This window comes from Erythranthe guttata, chromosome 14 (genome assembly GCF_056151865.1).
Source record: "Erythranthe guttata isolate IM_541 chromosome 14, IM_541, whole genome shotgun sequence".
In the NCBI taxonomy this organism is placed as follows: Eukaryota; Viridiplantae; Streptophyta; class Magnoliopsida; order Lamiales; family Phrymaceae; genus Erythranthe; species Erythranthe guttata.
In genome coordinates this window covers 6,982,300-7,001,122 of record NC_142546.1, presented here as the reverse complement: position 1 = coordinate 7,001,122, position 18,823 = coordinate 6,982,300, and the positions used below count along the sequence as shown (strand labels likewise).

Here is an 18,823-nt window from a genome sequence, read left to right as displayed (position 1 = left end):
CGGAATTTGATTCGAAAAAAGCAGTAACGTTTCTTTGTATTTTGATTTAAAGGCAAAAGTGTAGCAATTAATATATGCAGCTAGCTGCACACCATAAAACATCAGTGACCTTGAACTTTGTTCGCACGTTTGATGATAAAAATTCAATCGAGCACTCACCGTTGTTTTATGTCTTCAAATATGACGACTGATAAAAGTTTATAGAAAATAAAGTAAAATTAGTACGATTTTCATAAGTCACAGATGAACCAAAAATACAATTATGCAGAATCATCTCACTTTATCTGCTATTTTGTGCAGTGTTTTCAAGTGGTACATCAGACTCAACGACACGTATAATAAAAATTTCTGCAGTTCCGATTTTCTCGTTTCTAAACTCTCTCTTAACTAGTCAGATTAACCACTTCAAATCGGCAACAAAAACCGTACCACCTGCTTCTTCGTATCAGAACTAATACGCTACATTCAGAAACTACGAAAGTGGTAACATTGAATGAACACTAACAATATAATCTAACAGCTAAAAGGTACCATCACGACGGCGGATGATTAAAACGGTACTACAAGTAGGATATTCCATTAACCGGAAAGAGAAGTGAACAAAATCAAGACGACTATAAATAACGAATCTATTACCTCTAATGACCCTTAGTCATCTTCATTTTCGGCATTGCTTTCTTCATTTGGCGGGCCCGCTCTTTAGCTTCTTTCCTGCGTAAAGCCTCGGCACTTAGCTTTGCTTCAGCCTCCTCCAATTTCCTCCTCTGCTCGGCTTTCTTCTTCTGCATGGCGTCTTGCCTCGCATTTTGAAGTTCTTTGTACATCTCTTGGGCAACCTTCGATCTGGCTGCTTCGGTTTTCGAACGAGCCTGATTTAACAAAACAACTCACAGTTCAAAAAGATTCATTTTTTTTTTTTGGCTAAAAATGTTGTATTTTCTCGTACTTACCTGTGAGCTGAGCTTGTATTTTCCGATTAGGTCGATGTAATAAGGTACAAGAGCAACCAATCGAGCCATGTCAGCCATTTGATTCATACTAGGAAGAGCAAACTTAAACACCAGCATCTTCTTATTCGAGCCCAGGTATTGATCGGAGAAATGCATTGAGATGAAACCCTTTCCGAACTTTTCATAAGCTTTGTCACCGAAAACCTTTACGTAATTACCGAAGAATGCGTTAGATTACAATGCTCAATGTTCACGTAACCGTAAAAGACATAATCAATTCACAATTGAAGCTAAACAAACACTATAATAAACCAACGAACGAGAAAAAATAAAAACCTGATCAAGAACGGCATCAGTGATCAAATCGCCAGCAACCTCCTTCGACTCGGAAACTACCTGCAATTCCTCGGGTACCCATTTTCTCCCGTTCGGCGGATTCACCAAACCCGCAAACCTCTGCAAATCCCTCACCTCCTTCTGCATCGTCTTCGCCAATTTCTTCCTCGCCAGTGCAAAAACCACATGATCCATTGCATCGTCGTTCATATAGACCTCGAACGTGATCTCATCCTTGCACGGTACAACCATATCGTACAGCCTCGATATCAAATCGTGCCTACTCTTCAGCTCCATTGTCGCCAGCAGTCCCGTGCAAAACCTCCTTCCGCTCGCGTAGAATTTAAACACGTTTCTACCTTCCTGCAACAACAGGGGCGAGTCTTCGGTCTCGCCCACTCCCAACAAGCTGAAATTCCTGTCGAATATCGAGCCTTTGGTAGCGAATTTGCTAGCCCACGCTAATGCTAGATTCTCATTCTCTTTCCTTCCTGTGAAATAGTTGATTGTGAACATAATCAAGAAGGAGACGCACGCGATTTCGACGGAATACGAACCGAGCTTCTTCGGAACTTTCGAATCCGAATGTAGGTCTTTCTCTGTATTATTATCGGAGCTCGAATCAGATTCGGAACCGGCGGAAGTAGAATCAGGAGTGACTTGATTCTCGGGGGATGAAATCAAGTTCTGAGGAATGCCTTCAAATTCATCTTCATCCCAATAGACAAACGAACCGGGGTTAGGGTTCTGATCGGAGGGAGGAGATTGAATCTGGGATTGATCGGAATCGGGTGCGGGTGGAGCGCGGTGAGACTCGGGAGTGGGAGTGGAGAGTGAGATCGGCGGAGGAGAGGAGCGGAGAGGAGGGATGAATTCGCCGGAGATTGAATCTCCGTGGGCGAAATCTTCATCTTCTTCGGCGTCGAAACCCTCGAAGTCGGGGCGGCCGGCGGCGGAGAGGTGGTGAAGGAGTAGGGAGAAGATGGAGAGAAGAGCGAATAGGTAGAGACGAGAATTGCCTCTGGTTGGGAGGAAGAGAGAGAAAGGAGAGTTGAGGAGAGAGAAGGAAGATCTCTTCGCCATTGTTGATGGAAATTCAGATAGCTGCTGCGAAGTGTTTTTTCTTACTTCCTTTTTACATTTTTACCAGATCAATATTAATACTTACAATAATGTTTAAATGGTACATTATTATGGCTTAATTTCACTTTGCACCCTTTAATGTAGTATTTTGGCCTTTTGCACCCTTGGAAATAATTAATAGCACTTTGCTACTTCCAAACAGAGTAAATCATTCACATTGCACCATGAACATAATATTTAAAACTTCATGAGGGCTATTTTCAATTTTTATTGGTTTTTGATTTCCAGGGTGCAAAATAAAATGTTATTTTCTTCTACTTCCGACATAAATTCGAGCGTAAAAAACAATATTCACAATGAATTACAGGAAAAAAAATATACAAAAAGAAAATGTCACTAATTTATTCGATCGATGGATCTTTTGTTGTAATTCCTGAAAATATTTGATAGAAATCTTTGGAAAAAAATATAATTTTTAAATAACTTGATAACAAAATAGATGAAGGATTTAAAATATTCTTTTGTAATTTATATTTTAATATACTGATGAGATGTATTTTAATTTTTGCATTTTATAGTTTCAAAATGATTGGTAAATATTATAAAATAAATAAATAAATAAATAAAGACGTTTGGCAACATAAAGAAATACCATTAAAAATATTAAATTACCTTCATTAGATTTAAAAATTCATTTGGGGTGCATTATACATAATTTATTGTGTTTTGAGTGTGCAAAGTACTATGAAGTTTTTTTAAGCTGCAAAGTGCCAAAAATATTATATTTCAAGAGTGCGAAGGGAGATTAAGCCAATAATTATATCCCATGTTTTCATGTTACATACTTTTTTTCATGAGGTCTATAAACAATTTAAAAGATGTATTATCTTATAAATTTAGTAATTTAGTAATTTAGTAATTTATTAACTTAATTTATCAAAATTTTATTGTATTAAGTGTGTATGTATCTAATTGTAAAAAAGATGAAAATGGAGTAGTGCTAAATGAATTATGTAATGAGCAGTTAAATTTAGTTGTCCTTATAAAATTTAGTAAATATTTTTTTTGAATCAAAACTATTTGTCAAGTATTTTGGGAAGTAATTATAAATGTGTAATTATTTACATTTCCAAAGTATAAATATTGACATATTGTTTCAATATGATTGTAAACAATTTAGCCTCATTTGAATATTATTGTTCTTGGTGCATAAGAAAGAACGATGATTTTAGTAAAATGGTTGAGACAGAGTTAGAATCCATGTTCTTAAGATGGAATTGTCACGACGATATGGTGCTTACGGTTTTGTAGCAACCGTCTTTCATGTTTTAATGATCTTATCTCGACATAGTAGCATTGTAAATGTAGAGACTCTGAGAATATTCAAAAAAATAAGAATTCTAAAGAACGATTTGTTATTGAAATATATTTCTATTTTTATAGAAATTGCAAAATGGCTCCAGTGTCGGACACGAAACATATTCAAAACGCGTAAACGTTAAGTAGTTGGAGTTTAGGTCCAAGTCTTGTAGATGCCACCACGGCCATTTCCCATTTATTTTCATTTTTTTCAAAAAAATTTAAATTATTTTTATTTTTATTTTTATTTTAAGGAAGCCATTTATTTACACACATAATAAATTCTAGAAAAAAAAAAAAAAACGAAATTGTACCAAAATAAATAAATATAAGACAAAAGTCCTTGTAGTGTAAACACAGCTGAAAGAGGAAGAAGAACGAACCAGAAATATTCATATCAATTCCTTCTCAACTCCGCCGCCGATCGTTACGGCGATGAACTCAACCGCCGCCGTGACCTCTCCGCCTTATTTTCTCAACTGCAGGCTCCAGCCCTCTTGCTCTCGTTCCTCTTCCGCCGTCGCTCTATCCCGCCGCCGTCCTCCTCCGGGGGTATGCTCTCTCTCTCTCTCTCTCTCTCTCTCTCTCTCTCTCTGAGTATTAATTGTGTGTATAGGTTGAATTTATTGTTCGAAAGTCTGTATTCATACGATAATCGAGTGTTTTGATTGTCAATTTCATTTTTTTGATTTTTTTGTAGGTTTCGAGCTTCTTCGGCACTCGAATTTTGAATTTCAATTCAGTTAATCAGGCCTCATCGAATAATCTACCATATGCTTTGCCCTCCGTTCCTCCTCGGCATCCAGGTTAACCTTCGACTTCCGTTTCTCTTTTTTCGATTTCGTTCTAAACCCCGATAATCAAAATTGTAACAATCAACAATTGTTTATCAAAATTCACCATTCGAATAATTTTAGCTTTCGGTATAAATCGACGAAATATCATTTATTCATCTATGATAAATTGTATTTTTTGAAATGTTTCTCGAAGTTGATTAAGAAGCTCGCTGTTTGTGTGTAACCCCCTTGATTATCGATGCTATATCGACAATTACATTTGTACCCTGTCTAAAGATAATATTATTTGCAGATTCAGTATACAAAATTACCGTCACCGTAGAGTGTAATTTGAGTAATGTTCGAAATCTGCACGTTGTTTTGTGCAGGTATAACAAAGGCTGTTGCCACGTCAGATTCAGCTCTGGAACTGCCGCTGACAGCGGAAAACGTAGAGAGCGTGTTGGACGAAATTCGACCTTATCTCATATCGGATGGGGGTAACGTTGCGTTACATGAAATTGATGGGAATATTGTGAAATTGAAACTGCAAGGAGCTTGTGGCTCGTGCCCTAGCTCTGTAGTCACGATGAAAATGGGCATCGAGCGTCGTCTAATGGAAAAGATCCCTGAAGTTGTTGCAGTTGAATCAATTCCAGACGAAGAAACGGGCCTTGACCTAAATGACGAGAACATTGAAAAGGTGCGTTCGTTCAACTCCTCTTCCCTCTCTATGTTAAATGATCAGTTATATTCAAAATCGTACATTTGTCTAGTAAAGTCAGTAAGATATTTGTGCCGTAAACTTTTATCCTCTTGAAAACAAAATATATCAAATTATATTTCCTTGTTTTAGTGGCCTCTTGGTACTTACAGTGGGATGTTGTAGGGACGTTTAGATCGTCATAATTTGGATGATCAGAAACTTTATTTTCCATCTAAATCATTTGTTGATTTTATCATCATTTTCTAACAAATCAACAATCAAATAGGATTAAGAGGGTGTTTATAAGCTGTTCAAAAGTGCTTATAAGCTCTTCTAAAGTATTTGATATTTTTTTTAAAGATCTTAAAAATTCAAAAAATAATCTGTTGGAGAGCAAAAAAGTTTTTTTCTTTTAAAGTTCCTCTACCCCACATTTTATTTAAGATCTTCAATGAGTAAAAATAACTTATAAGCTCATTATCCAAACACTTTAAAAACTTAATTATAAAACTAAGGCTTAACAACTTACCAGCTCTTAAACAATTTATTTGACGTACGAGCTTATCGACTCTTTAAAATAAGCGTTGCTAGAAATTAATGTCAAGGAGCACTAAAATAACTTTTCTGTTGAGCACTAAGAAATCGGATTCTTGTTCTCTTTTGACACATTCAATTCAGATTGGCCTACAAATTATCTTCGTTTTGTCTTAATTTTCTTACATTAGCATTTACCTAGCTATTAGAAGAAATCGGGTTTATAATTGCGTTACTGCTCAGCAAATCGTCTAGTTGAAAACCAATGTCGGGATTTTGTTCATTAATGACAAAAAGGCTTACGAAAACCGACTGTCCATAATTTTTTTATAATCATTTAGGTGCTCGAAGAAATAAGACCTTACCTGATTGGAGCAGCTGGTGGGGAATTAGAGCTAGTGACAATCGAGGAGCCAATAGTGAAAGTACGAATAAGTGGGCCCGCAGCTTCTGTGATGACTGTTCGAGTCGCTGTCACTCAGAAGCTTCGAGAAAAAATCCCATCCATTGCAGCTGTTCAACTTCTTTCCTAGTCAACAAGACATCTCTCTTCGTGGAAAATGTATCGAAAATCGAAATTCAAGATGCAGGCTCAAATAAGAAAGCATTGTTCGAGTCGATGTTTAGAAAAAACTTAAATTCCGACTATAGGACTGCGCATTATATACACGATTTAGAAGTTGCAGTGTGTGTGAGGTGGGTGCAGGGCAGCATTTTTCAGTGTGATGGTTCTCATTTGGGGAGTAGAAATTTAGTTGTATAATTTCTCATGTTTTGTTTTTATGGGTTTTCATTTGTAATAGAATTTGTGTTTACAATAAATTAATTTGTAAAAAAAAAAAAAAGCATCTTCATTAGGTTATTTGGTAATGGTAAATTGGTAATCTCATTCAGAATGTTCATTTTCATAGTAATACTAACTCACCCGTGCGTTGCACGGGGTCAGTTTTGAAATGAGAAAAAATAATAATATGGAAACGATTATCTCTTTATAACGTCATGAATTCAAGTAAAACAAAATGAGAGGAAATAAAAAAAATTAAACTTTATCTCTTAATTCAGAGTTGTAAAATATGAAATTCAATTAAATATACAAAAAAAAAAACGCGAAGCGTGTTCAGATTAAGTGAAATCATTTAAAACATATGGTATAACTCTATTTCGTGGAATGCAAACTACTACACCATGTCAATCTTCTGCAAAGTAACTAACTTAACAACAAATACAGTAACAGAGAAGTAACACAATAGATATTCAAATAACCTGCAAGTTTATCACTAACGGTACGGTGTTCAATTAGTGATGTACATTACTCAAGCAACAATACAACTTATAAATACTGCAAAAGAGATAAGATGTATACGCCATTATTGATACCAATGCTAATACCATTATTGATACCAATATTGATACTAATATCGATACTAATATTGATACTAATATTGATACTAATACTAATACTAATACTAATACTAATACTAATACTAATATTGATACTAATATCGATATTAATACCAATACTAATATCAATGCTATTACTAATTGTAATCCTACAAATGCTAATACTATTACTAATCGTAATCCTACAAATACTAATATTAATAATGATACTAATACTAATACTAATACTAATACTAATACTAATACTAATACTAATACTAATACTAATACTAATACTAATACTAATACTAATACTAATACTAATACTAATACTAATACTAATACTAATATCAATACTAATACCATTAATACTAATGTTAATATTGATACTAATATTAATATTAATACTAATGCTAATACTAATACTAATATTAATACTAATAGTGATATTAATACTAATATTGATATTCGTATTGATACTGATGCTAATAGTGATACTAATAATAATACAATATTAATACTAACAACGATACTAATAATAATACAATATTAATACTAATACTAATACTAATACTAATATTAATACTAATACTAATACTAATACTACTACTAATACCTACTAATATTAATACTAATACTAAAACTAACACTAATACTAATACTAACACTAATACTAATACTAACACTAACACTAATACTAATACTAATACTAATATTAATTCTAATACTAATACTAATACTAATATTAATACTAATACTAATACTAATACAAATATTAATATTAATACTAATACTAATACTAATACTAATATTAATACTAATACTTATACTAATACTAATACTAATACTAATATTAATATTAATACTAATACAAATATTAATTCTAATTCTAATACTAATATGTTAATATTGTTAATGTTAATGCTAATTTACATGTACTAATGCAAATACTAATTTTTATATTAATGCTAATTATAATTGTAATCCTAATATTATCCAAATCCTTATCCTATTCATAACACTAATCATGACTCTAATCCCAATCATATTCCTAACACTAATCATAAGTCTAATCCTAACCCTAATAATTCTAATACCAACAATGCTAATGCTAATGTTAATTCTAATTATAACTCTAATTATAATCCTAATCATAATCCTAATCCTAATGCTAATCATAATCATAATACTAATACATGTCACTAACTATAGTACTAATCATAATCATAATTTTAATTGTAAATCTAATACTAATATTAATCATAATCCTTATCCTAATTCTAATACTATATTAATCCGAATCATAATTCTAGTTTTAATACTAAAACTAATTCAAAGAATATTAATTATAATCATAATTCTAATGCTAATACTAGTCACAATCCAAATTCTAATTTTGTATCAATGTTTTTTGCAATGATCTATTATTTTGTATAAAAAACAATTATATTCAATCTCGCAACCTTTATATCAACTTCCTTATGTGTGGTAGTTGAAGCATCAAAAAATACGTATTAAATATATTAGAAATTAATATTTAATTATATTATCAAACTGACATTAAAATTATTTAAATTATAAGGGTATAAGCAAATTAAACGTTAAGACGTAAAAGAACAATAATCGTCGTTAATAGGATAAATTGTGAAAATCCTCATGAACTTTGGCTAAATTACGGAAAACACTCCCATTTATCGGTAATTACCAAAATTCCCTCATGTTTGTTTCTATCTTACACGACCCCCTTAAGGTGTGATTTTTCATGGAATCTTTTTTATTCCATGTAATATCCAAAAAAAAATGTGGATTCTATCCTTGTAGACGTGACTTTTCTTTTATCCTACTTTTTAAATACAAATTTTACCCTTAGGGGAGGTAGTTGTAGTATTGGGGAGGTAGTTGTAATATTAAAAAGATGTGAAAGTGTTATTTAAGAAGAATAAATTAAGATTCCGTGTAAAGTCTCCCTTATGGTAATTTTTGTCGCGTGTGCAAGGTAGAATCAGCATTTTCGGGGAATATTCCAAGTAATAAAAAAAATTGTGAAAAATCATACTGTAAGGGGGTTGATGTAAGATGAAAACAAACATTAGGGAAATTTTGGTAATTACGAATATGTGGGGATGCTTTTCTTAAATTAGCCTAAGTTCACGGGGTTTTCGTAATTTATCCCTGTTAATATACAACTTAAATTGATTTACACGTATGACCATATGTTAGAAACTAACATAAAGGCTGATGCTAATCAAAATAGATTAAATTTTAAGTAAACAAAAGTCATTATAAAATGCTTATTAAATAATAAATGGAAAAATAAAAATGAATTGATTTTTTGTTTAAATCAGTCGAACGTATCGTGATTTCAAAAAAAAAAATAGAGATACAAAATCGATATTAAATTCTTATAAACATTATAAAATAATTAATCTTATTTTATAAATATTTTAAAAATGTAAATTAACAAAATAAATATATCTTATTATATAGGATGGAGAAATAGAAACCTTAAGTGTATTTCACTAATTTACATACATAACTTGTAAGTTAGACAAAAAAAATCCATGTATTATAGTGAGACATATACAGTGTTAAAATATTGAATAATCAATTATTTACGCTATAATACCTTACATTAATATTTTTATTTTCCTATGATTTAAAATTTTAATTTTAAAAATTAGTCAGAATATTTGTAGCTAAACATTTTTTTTTCCGTGATAGTATGTCTATATCTTTATCCACACTATAATGGATTGTAGTAAATATCGTATAATTTCAATATGGTACCAATATCCTACCAAATGATGATAACCACTAATTTGATATTTGTTAGATAATTTTTTTATTGGTATACTATGATACTTGAAATTTGATAATTTTTTCCATCCATAGCAACAATATTGCATCAAACTTTCTCGATTTGGAAAGACACACATAATTATGCAAGTACTTCTTATATAGTTGTAGTCATTTATATAATATATAAATATCTTATTGAGTTTGTAACTAAAAATGGATCGAAGAACTACTGATTTGCCAATTGATATTGTATTTGTTAATGTAAACTATTTAAAGTAACAACACCTCGAGTGGGTTATTAAATGTGCTATCAAAACTTTTAACCACAATTTTCATACTAAAAAAGAGTAATTTTAAATTTTAATAGAGTTATGAAATAAGGGTTGTATTTTGATATTTCATCTTTCGGAATTTAAAAATACTTTATGCGGAATAAAATATCAAACATGAGTTATGAATTTAACTACCTCAATGTCCATTTAGATTATGACATGTGCCACGTATAAATCAATTTAATTATTTTTAATTAACAACCATTTAATACCTATGATTAGAGCATATTAAATATCACATAAATATTTGCAAAATCATTTTGATATTTTTGAGTTGGAGTTGCTCTATATATGTACTTAGTTATATCTATCAAAGTTATAGAGAAATACTTATTAGTAGAATACGTTATATAGTACATACGGTCATTATACATTTTAAACAAAACAATTGATATTCTTAATATTTGGTATTAAATAAAGTGAATAAACGGATTTAATACTGAAGATTTAGAATAGTATTGTCATATTTTGAAATATATAAAATAATTTTTTTTTTATCAATTGATTAAATTTACCTTATGTTATTTAATTTATTAGTATAATTATGAGAAAGTTTGTATTTCAATTAATATATAATTAAAAAACTTATATCAATTATAAAATTTATTGTCACTGGATTCGGTGAAGCCAAAAGAAATACTAATATTTGTACTAATACTAATACTATTACTAATACTAACATTAATACTAATACTAATACTACTACTACTACTAATAATAATAATAATAATAATAATAATAATAATAATAATAATAATAATAATAATAATAATAATAATAATAATAATAATAATAATAATAATAATAATAATAATAATAATAATAATAATAATAATAATAATAATAATAATAATAATAATAATAATAATAATAATAATAATAATAATAATAATAATAATAATAATAATAATAATAATAATAATAATAATAATAATAATAATAGTCAATAATAATAGTCAATAATAATAATAATAGTCAATAATAATAATAATAATAATAATAATAATAATAATAATAATAATAATAATAATAATAATAATAATAATAATAATAATAATAATAATAATAATAATAATAATAATAATAATAATAATAATAATAATAATAATAATAATAATAATAATAATAATAATAATAATAATAATAATAATAATAATAATAATAATAATAATAATAATAATAATAATAATAATAATAATAATAATAATAATAATAATAATAATAATAATACTAGTAATAATAATAATAATAATAATAATAATAATAATAATAATAATAATAATAATAATAATAATAATAATAATAATACTAGTACTAATACTAGTACTAATACTAGTACTAGTAGTCTAGTACTAATACTAATACTAGTACTAGTACTAATACTAGTACTAATACTAGTACTAATACTAATACAAATACTAATACTAATACTAATACTAATACTAATACAAATACTAATACTAATACTAATACTAATACTAATACTAATACTAATACTAATACTAATACTAATACTAATACTAATACTAATACTAATACTAATACTAATACTAATACTAATACTAATACTAATACTAATACTAATACTAATACTAATACAAATACTAATACTAATACTAATACTAATACTAATACTAATACTAATACTATTAATAATAATGATATTAACACTAATACTATTATTAATACTATTACTAATACTAATATGTTAATATTGTTAATGTTAATGGTAATGCTAATGTTAATGCTAACGCTAATCTGGATATATTAATTATTCTGCTAATGCTAATTATAATTGTAATTCTAATATTATCCAAATCTTTATCATATTCCTAATCATATTCATAACACTAATCATAATTCTAATCCTAACTATAATCATAATGTTATTCCTTACACTAGTCATAAGCCTAATATTTTTAATACCAATAATGCTAAGGCTAATGTTAATTCTAATTCTAATCTTAATTATAATTCTAATCCCAATCCTAATGCTAATTATATTTTTAATACTAATATATGTCACTAATTATCGTACTAAGCATAATCATACTCTTAATATTAATTATAATATTATATTAATCATAATTACAATTCGAATCCTATTTTTAGTATTAATACTAATACTAATTCAAAGAATATTAATTATAATTCTAATTATAATGCTAATATTAATCACAAATCCTGATTTTGCATCAATTGTCTTTTGCAATGATCTATTATTTTGTATTAAAAACAATTATATTCAATCTCGAACTTTTATATCAAATTTATTATGTGCGGTAGCTGAAACAACAAAAAACACATATTAAATATATTAGAAATTAATATTTAATTATATTATCAAACTGACATTAAATTATTTAAAATATTATAAGGCTATAATAAACGTAACGACGTAAAAGAACAATAATCGTTGTTAATAAGATAAATTATGAAAACACCCCTACTTATCGGTGATTACCAAAATTCCCGTGATGTTTGTTTATGTCTTACTCGACCCCCTTATGGTGTGATTTTTTACGAAATCTTTTTTTATTCCATGTAATATCCCAAAAAATTATGGATTACACCCAAGCAGACGTGACATTTATTTTATCGTATTTTTTAAATACAAAAATTACCCTCATGGCTGGTTATGGTAATAATAAAAATTTGTGAAAGTGTTATTTAATAAGAATAAAGATTTCTTGTAAAGTCCTCCTGAGAGTAATTTTTGTCTTTAAAAAGTACCACAAAGAAATATTGCGTGTGCAGGGTATAATCAACATTTTTCGGGGAATATTCCACGTAATAAAAAGATTCCTTAAAAAAACATACCATAAGGGGGTCAATGTAAGACGGAAACAAACATTAGCGGAAATTTGGTAATTACAAATTTGTGGGAGTGTTTTTCTTAATTTAGCCTAAGTTCAGGGAATTTTCATAAGCTATCCTTGTTAATATACAACTTAAACTTATTTACACGTATGTCCATATGTTAGAAACTAACATAAAGGATGATGTTGTTGAAAATAGATCAAATTTCAAGTAAATAAAAGTCACTATAAAATGCTTAAATAAATGAAAAATGGAAACATAAAAAAATTAATTGGATTTTTTTGTAAATCAGTCGAATATATTGTGATTTCAAAAAAAAAGTATAGAGATATAAAATCGATATTAGATTCTTATAAACATTATACAATAAATATTTTAAAAATGAAAAATTAAGAAAATAAATATAACTTATTATATATGATGGGGAAATAGAAAACTTAAGAATATTTCATTAATTTAGATACATAACTTGTAAGTTATACAAAAGAACTCATGTATTCCAATACCAAAATATAGTAAGATATATACAATATTAAAATATTTAATATATAATCATTTACGCTACTATACCCTACATTAATATTTTTATTTTCGTATGGTTTAAAATTTTAATTTACAAATTAGTCATAATATTTGTAGTTAAACATTTTTTTTCCAATGATAGGTTTTCTATATCTTTCTTTACCACACTATAGGATTGTAGTAAATCTCATATAAGTTCGATATAATACCAATATTGTGCCAAATGAAATGATAACCACTAAGTTGGTATTTAATAGATAATATTTTTTTGGTATGTTATGATACTTGATATTTGATAACTTTGCTTCCATCCATAGCCACAATATTGCATCAATCTTTCTCAATTTGAAAAGACACACATATAATTGTGCAATTACTTCTCATATAATTGTAGTCTTTTATGTAATATATAAATATCTAATTGAGTTTTTAACTAAAAATGGATCGTAAAAACTACTGATTTGCCGACTGATATTGTATTTGTTAATATAAACTATTTAAGGCAAGAGAACCTCGAGTGGCATTATTAAATGAGCTATCAAAACCTTTAACCACCATTTTCATACTCAAATAGTTATTTTTAATTCCCATAGTGTTATGAAATCAGGGTTGTATTTGTATTTTGATATTTCATCTTTCAGAATGTAAAAATACATTTTGCAATCATGCAGAATCAAATATCAAACATGAGTTATGAATTTAATCAACTTAGTGTCCATTTTGGAAAATAACATGTGGCAATTAGAAATATAAATAAATTTAATTATATTTAATTAACAACTATTTAATACCTACGGTCGGAGCAAATACATTTAGATAACTATCAAAATAAAATATTAAATAACACATAAATATTTGCAAATCCCTTTTGATACTTTTGGGTTGGAGTTGGTCTAGATATTTACTTGTACCAAGTGAATATTTATCAGATACTTATTAGTGGAATACAATATATAGTATATACGATCATTATACATTTTAAACAAAACAATTGACATTCTTAATGTTGGTATTAAATAAAGTGAATAAACTAATTTAATACCAAACATTTAGAATAACATTGTTATATTTTTAAGTATATAAAATCAATTCGTTTTTTTTTATCAATTGATTAAACTTAACTTATGTTATTCAATTTATTAGTATAATCATGATAAAATTTGTATTTTAATTAGTATATAATTTAAAAAAGTTAAATTAATCGTAAAATTTATTGTCACTGGATTCAGTGAAGAAAAAATAACTGTTTAAATAATTACATGAAATTCATGTAGTATAATTTTGAATATGGTAAATAGTTAGAAGTACATTACTCTACACATGGAAGAAAAAAAATAGTGTCAATTTTTGCAATATAGTAAATTCGAACATGTATTTTTTTAGATATAATATTAAATTAGTAAAAAAAACATATTCTCTGGTCATGTTCATGTAAAATACAAAATATCAAATGATTTATTCTGCAATATTTTTTAACATAAATCTAAGTTTATGAATTAAAATACAAAATTTCTGTAACACCACCAGTCATGCAATTATAGACCTTCTTGTGACAATATCCTCCTATTTAGTTGTTTGTAGAATCTAGAAAGAGCTCTCAGTAGTAAAAAAACGCTCCCAAGGTTAGGAAAAGAATTTTCCGCCCCTAGGTTTTCTCGACCACGGTGGTGCCTTCCGTCGGCCGCTCCTCCATCTCCGGTGATCGGATTGACTTGGTTTCACCACCAATCAATTCGTCTCATCGGCGCGCTCATATTGAGTGTGATTTTGAGGTTTTCTGTCTTCGGGTTAAGGAGTTTCGTTTTATCTTCTCTCTCGTTTTTGCGAAGTTCGTGTACGTGATCGACGGTGATTGAGGTTCTTGTTCGTTTGTTGGTGGTGGATTGATCGGATCTACGATTGGTCGAGGTTTGGCTACGTTTCCGTGGTCAAGGCGTGAATTTTGAAGGATTCCTGTCGGATCTTGGCCGTGTGTGTGTTTACGGCCATTGATTCCGACCGGGGGTGGACGGCCGGTGGTTGGACTCCGGCGGATCTGACGGCTAGGTTCTCGGTGTGCGTGTTGACGGCTAGGGTTTCGGTGGGCCTGGTGGGCCGTGGGGCTAGGGTTGGTGGTTGGTGGGCCGCGGCTAGGGTTTCGGCCGGTGTGGGCGGCTAGGGTTACTTGGCCGGTGGTGGGCTGCTTGGTGGGCCGTGGGTTAGGGTTCGGTGACCGGTGGTGGGCGGCTAGGGTTTCCTTGGCCGGTGATTGGGGGGGATCGGATCTAGGGGGGCTTGACGGCTAGGGTTTGGGTAGGGTGCTACAAGGGGTTAGGTTTTGACGGCCACAATGGCTAGAAAGAAGACGGGGGCTGGGGCGTTGGATAAGGGGAAAGGATCGGCAGCCGTGGCCGTTGCACCGAAACCGGCCACGGCCGAGAAAGGCAAGGGAGTGACCGGTGTCGGGGTTGGTGCTGCCTCGGCACCCCCCGTGCCAACACCGGTCACAACTACGACGAAGGCTACAACGACGACCGAAATTCCACATGCCGAGACATCAATGGCGGCTGAAATTCGAGGATCTACTATGGGGCAGAAATCCGGCGATGGTGAACGAGTGAACTGGGCTCAATTTTTCAAAGGACGACCGCCACCACCGGAGGATCTTGCATTGGAGTCAGTGAAAGGCTTGGACGATACAGACGTCCTAAAATTCGATGAAGACGACGAAACAGATTGGGGTACGAAGGGCGTGTTCTTGGCCGTGGCGTATTTTCCGGGGAAATTCCCCGGTGTTGAGGCCATACGCGCGATCAAGGCTCAATGGGAGGTCCCGGTGAAGTTTCAGATCCATCCTACGGGGTGGATTGTGTTCAAATTCACAACGGACCAAGACCGGATGAAGGTGGTGGAGTTGGGGAAATTCGAACATGGACTGGCGACTCTCTACATTCGCTCCATGCCGGAATTCTTCAACTTTGACATCAACGACATGATGTTTGTACCGGTTTGGGTGATCATACGCAACATATCAGCGGAGCTCTACAACAAAAAGGCGTTGAGTAAGATCGCTCAGAAGATAGGCAAACCGGTACAAATGGACAAGGTAACGAGTGAGATGGGGAGGCTAGGTTTCGCTCGGCTGCAAGTGGAGGTGGACGCATCGAAACCTTTACGACGTTCTCTCACGTTGATCAATGCGAAAGGGAAAAGCTATGAGGCCCCAATCGAGTACAGCTATGAGCCAGTGTTTTGCTCGACATGCCAGACCCTGACGCATAAAACGGATCAATGTCGTGCGGAGGCAGTGGTGAAACGAGGACGAAGTAGAAAGCCTAAACCGGTGGTGAGTGCTACACAAGACCCATCGGTGACCACGATATGGGCCGGCAAGAGAACGGTGCTTGTTGATGAGCCGTTGCCGGAAACGACGGTGGAGGCCGTGGATGATGGGATGACCGTGGGCGCTGAGGATGGTGTTTCGGAGGATGGTTCGACCGAGTGCTATGCAGCCGACGATGATGATCGGGGATCCTTGGTGGAGTTTAATGCCTTACACTCTCCAACTTCCCCGGGAACAGCCCCCAAGTCGAAGTTTACAATCAAGAAGAAGTATTTACCTCCGGATGCGCTTTTGCTACCTAAAGAAGTGGAATCAAATTCGGTGGTGGAAAGTGAGTTAAAGATTGTTCAAGATGAGCATGACACTGCAGAGCCGCGGGGGGGCCCCAAACCCCCAAAGACGAAATGATTGTGGGATGTTGGAATGTGAGGGGGTTGCTCAATTCCCTCACGCAGAAGGAGGTCGAGAACCTCCTTGGTAAGCACAAACTTTCGGTTTGTGGCTTATTGGAGACGAAAATTTGGGACCCGGGAACGCTGAACTCGATTATGGAACGGCGATTCCGGCACTGGATGAAGGCCGACAATTTTCACCTCCACACGGCAGGCCGGATCCTTGTTATATGGAACCCGGATGTGGTTCGGGTGGAAATTCTTGATACGACGCCGCAGGTGATCCATTGCAAGGTAACGTGTCTAGTCACCCAACGACTTTTTTATGCTAGCTTTGTGTATGGCCTTTTCACACCGGTTACTAGACGGCCATTGTGGCAATCGTTAGAGGATTTTGGGTCGAACATCACCGAGCCGTGGCTTTGCTTGGGTGATTTCAACGTGGTGCGCAAACCGGAAGAAAAATCGGGTGGCAACCTGATGACCCCCTATCTGCTGAACGACATACAGACATGCTTTCGACGTAGCGGACTTGAGGATCTTCCCTCAACGGGATTTCAATACACGTGGACGAACCATACGGTGTGGAGTAAACTTGACCGTGCGCTTGTAAATCAAACTTGGCCCGACGGTTTTAAGGGTAGTTCGGCCCACTTCCTTCCGTTCGGGGGGGTGTCGGACCACTCACCGGTGATTGTGCGATTAGGTGAGACTGAACCCCCGGCATCTCGGCCGTTTCGGTTTTTCAATATGTGGACTCAGCACGACGATTTTCAGCGAGAAGTCAAGGAGATGTGGACGGCGAACTACCGGGGCAGCCGTCAGTGGGCCGTGTGTAAGAACCTCAAGGCCCTTAAGCACCCTCTTAAACGTTTCAATAGGCGAGAGTTCGGGCATATATCTGAACGGGTGAAACGTGCGGGAGGTGAGCTCGAGGAAATTCAGCAAATCTACCATAATGACCCCCATAACCAACAACTTTGCGGGGAGATGATGGCTAAGGTGGAGAAATTTCGTTTCTTGGCGAAAGCGGAGAAGAGTTTTTTCTACCAAAAGGCGAAGTTGCACCACTTACGAGATGCGGACCGTACAACGAAATTTTTTCATGGGATGGCGAAGAGAAATGCTAAACGCAACAATATTACAGCACTTCGCAAGGAGGATGGCACGTTCACAACATCCCGTGATGAGGTACTAGGTATGTTCGAGACATATTATCGTAATTTCTTGGGCACTCGTACTACATGCGAACCGGTGGATGCCCAGGTTATTGCCACGGGGCCGAGATTGGGTGAGGAGGACCGTGACGGGCTGATTCAACCGGTGACGGAGGTGGAGATTCGGGAAGCACTTTTCGATATCGCCGACGATAAGGCTCCGGGGCCGGATGGGTACACGGCTCTCTTCTTCAAGGCTGCGTGGTCGACCGTTGGACCTCTTCTAACTGAGGCAGCCTTGGAGTTTTTCAGAAGTGGCGAGTTGCTAAAACAATGGGACAACACGGTTTTGGTG

At 32.8% G+C, this 18,823-nt stretch overlaps 2 protein-coding genes across 2 annotated transcripts; one reads left to right on the top strand and one right to left on the bottom strand.

Annotated features, from left to right (window-relative positions):
* Positions 1 to 208: 208 nt before the first annotated feature.
* Positions 209 to 2,431, bottom strand: LOC105969641 (uncharacterized protein At5g49945). Its single transcript, XM_012994413.2, has 3 exons — positions 1,287 to 2,431; positions 951 to 1,154; positions 209 to 869 (listed from the first exon to the last, which is right to left on the bottom strand). The coding sequence occupies exons 1-3, from the start codon at positions 2,367 to 2,369 to the stop codon at positions 639 to 641; spliced, it is 1,518 nt and encodes a 505-aa protein (XP_012849867.2). The 5' UTR covers positions 2,370 to 2,431; the 3' UTR covers positions 209 to 638.
* A 1,644-nt stretch (positions 2,432 to 4,075) lies between these two features.
* Positions 4,076 to 6,589, top strand: LOC105969644 (nifU-like protein 2, chloroplastic). The gene is made up of 4 exons (XM_012994417.2): positions 4,076 to 4,280; positions 4,429 to 4,534; positions 4,894 to 5,207; positions 6,086 to 6,589. The coding sequence occupies exons 1-4, from the start codon at positions 4,164 to 4,166 to the stop codon at positions 6,275 to 6,277; spliced, it is 729 nt and encodes a 242-aa protein (XP_012849871.2). The 5' UTR covers positions 4,076 to 4,163; the 3' UTR covers positions 6,278 to 6,589.
* The last annotated feature ends 12,234 nt before the right edge of the window (positions 6,590 to 18,823 follow it).

Bases quoted from the DNA above. Each gene is read 5' to 3' on its own strand.
- LOC105969644 (XM_012994417.2), top strand. From the start codon at position 4,164: ATGAACTCAACCGCCGCCGTGACCTCTCCGCCTTATTTTCTCAACTGC. The intron at 4,281-4,428 runs GTATGCTCTCTC...ATTTTTTTGTAG, and splicing joins GCCGCCGTCCTCCTCCGGGG to GTTTCGAGCTTCTTCGGCAC. The intron at 4,535-4,893 runs GTTAACCTTCGA...TGTTTTGTGCAG, and splicing joins CGTTCCTCCTCGGCATCCAG to GTATAACAAAGGCTGTTGCC.
- LOC105969641 (XM_012994413.2), bottom strand. From the start codon at position 2,369: ATGGCGAAGAGATCTTCCTTCTCTCTCCTCAACTCTCCTTTCTCTCTC. The intron at 1,155-1,286 runs GTTTTTATTTTT...AATTACGTAAAG, and splicing joins CTGATGCCGTTCTTGATCAG to GTTTTCGGTGACAAAGCTTA. The intron at 870-950 runs GTAAGTACGAGA...TTGTTAAATCAG, and splicing joins AATACAAGCTCAGCTCACAG to GCTCGTTCGAAAACCGAAGC.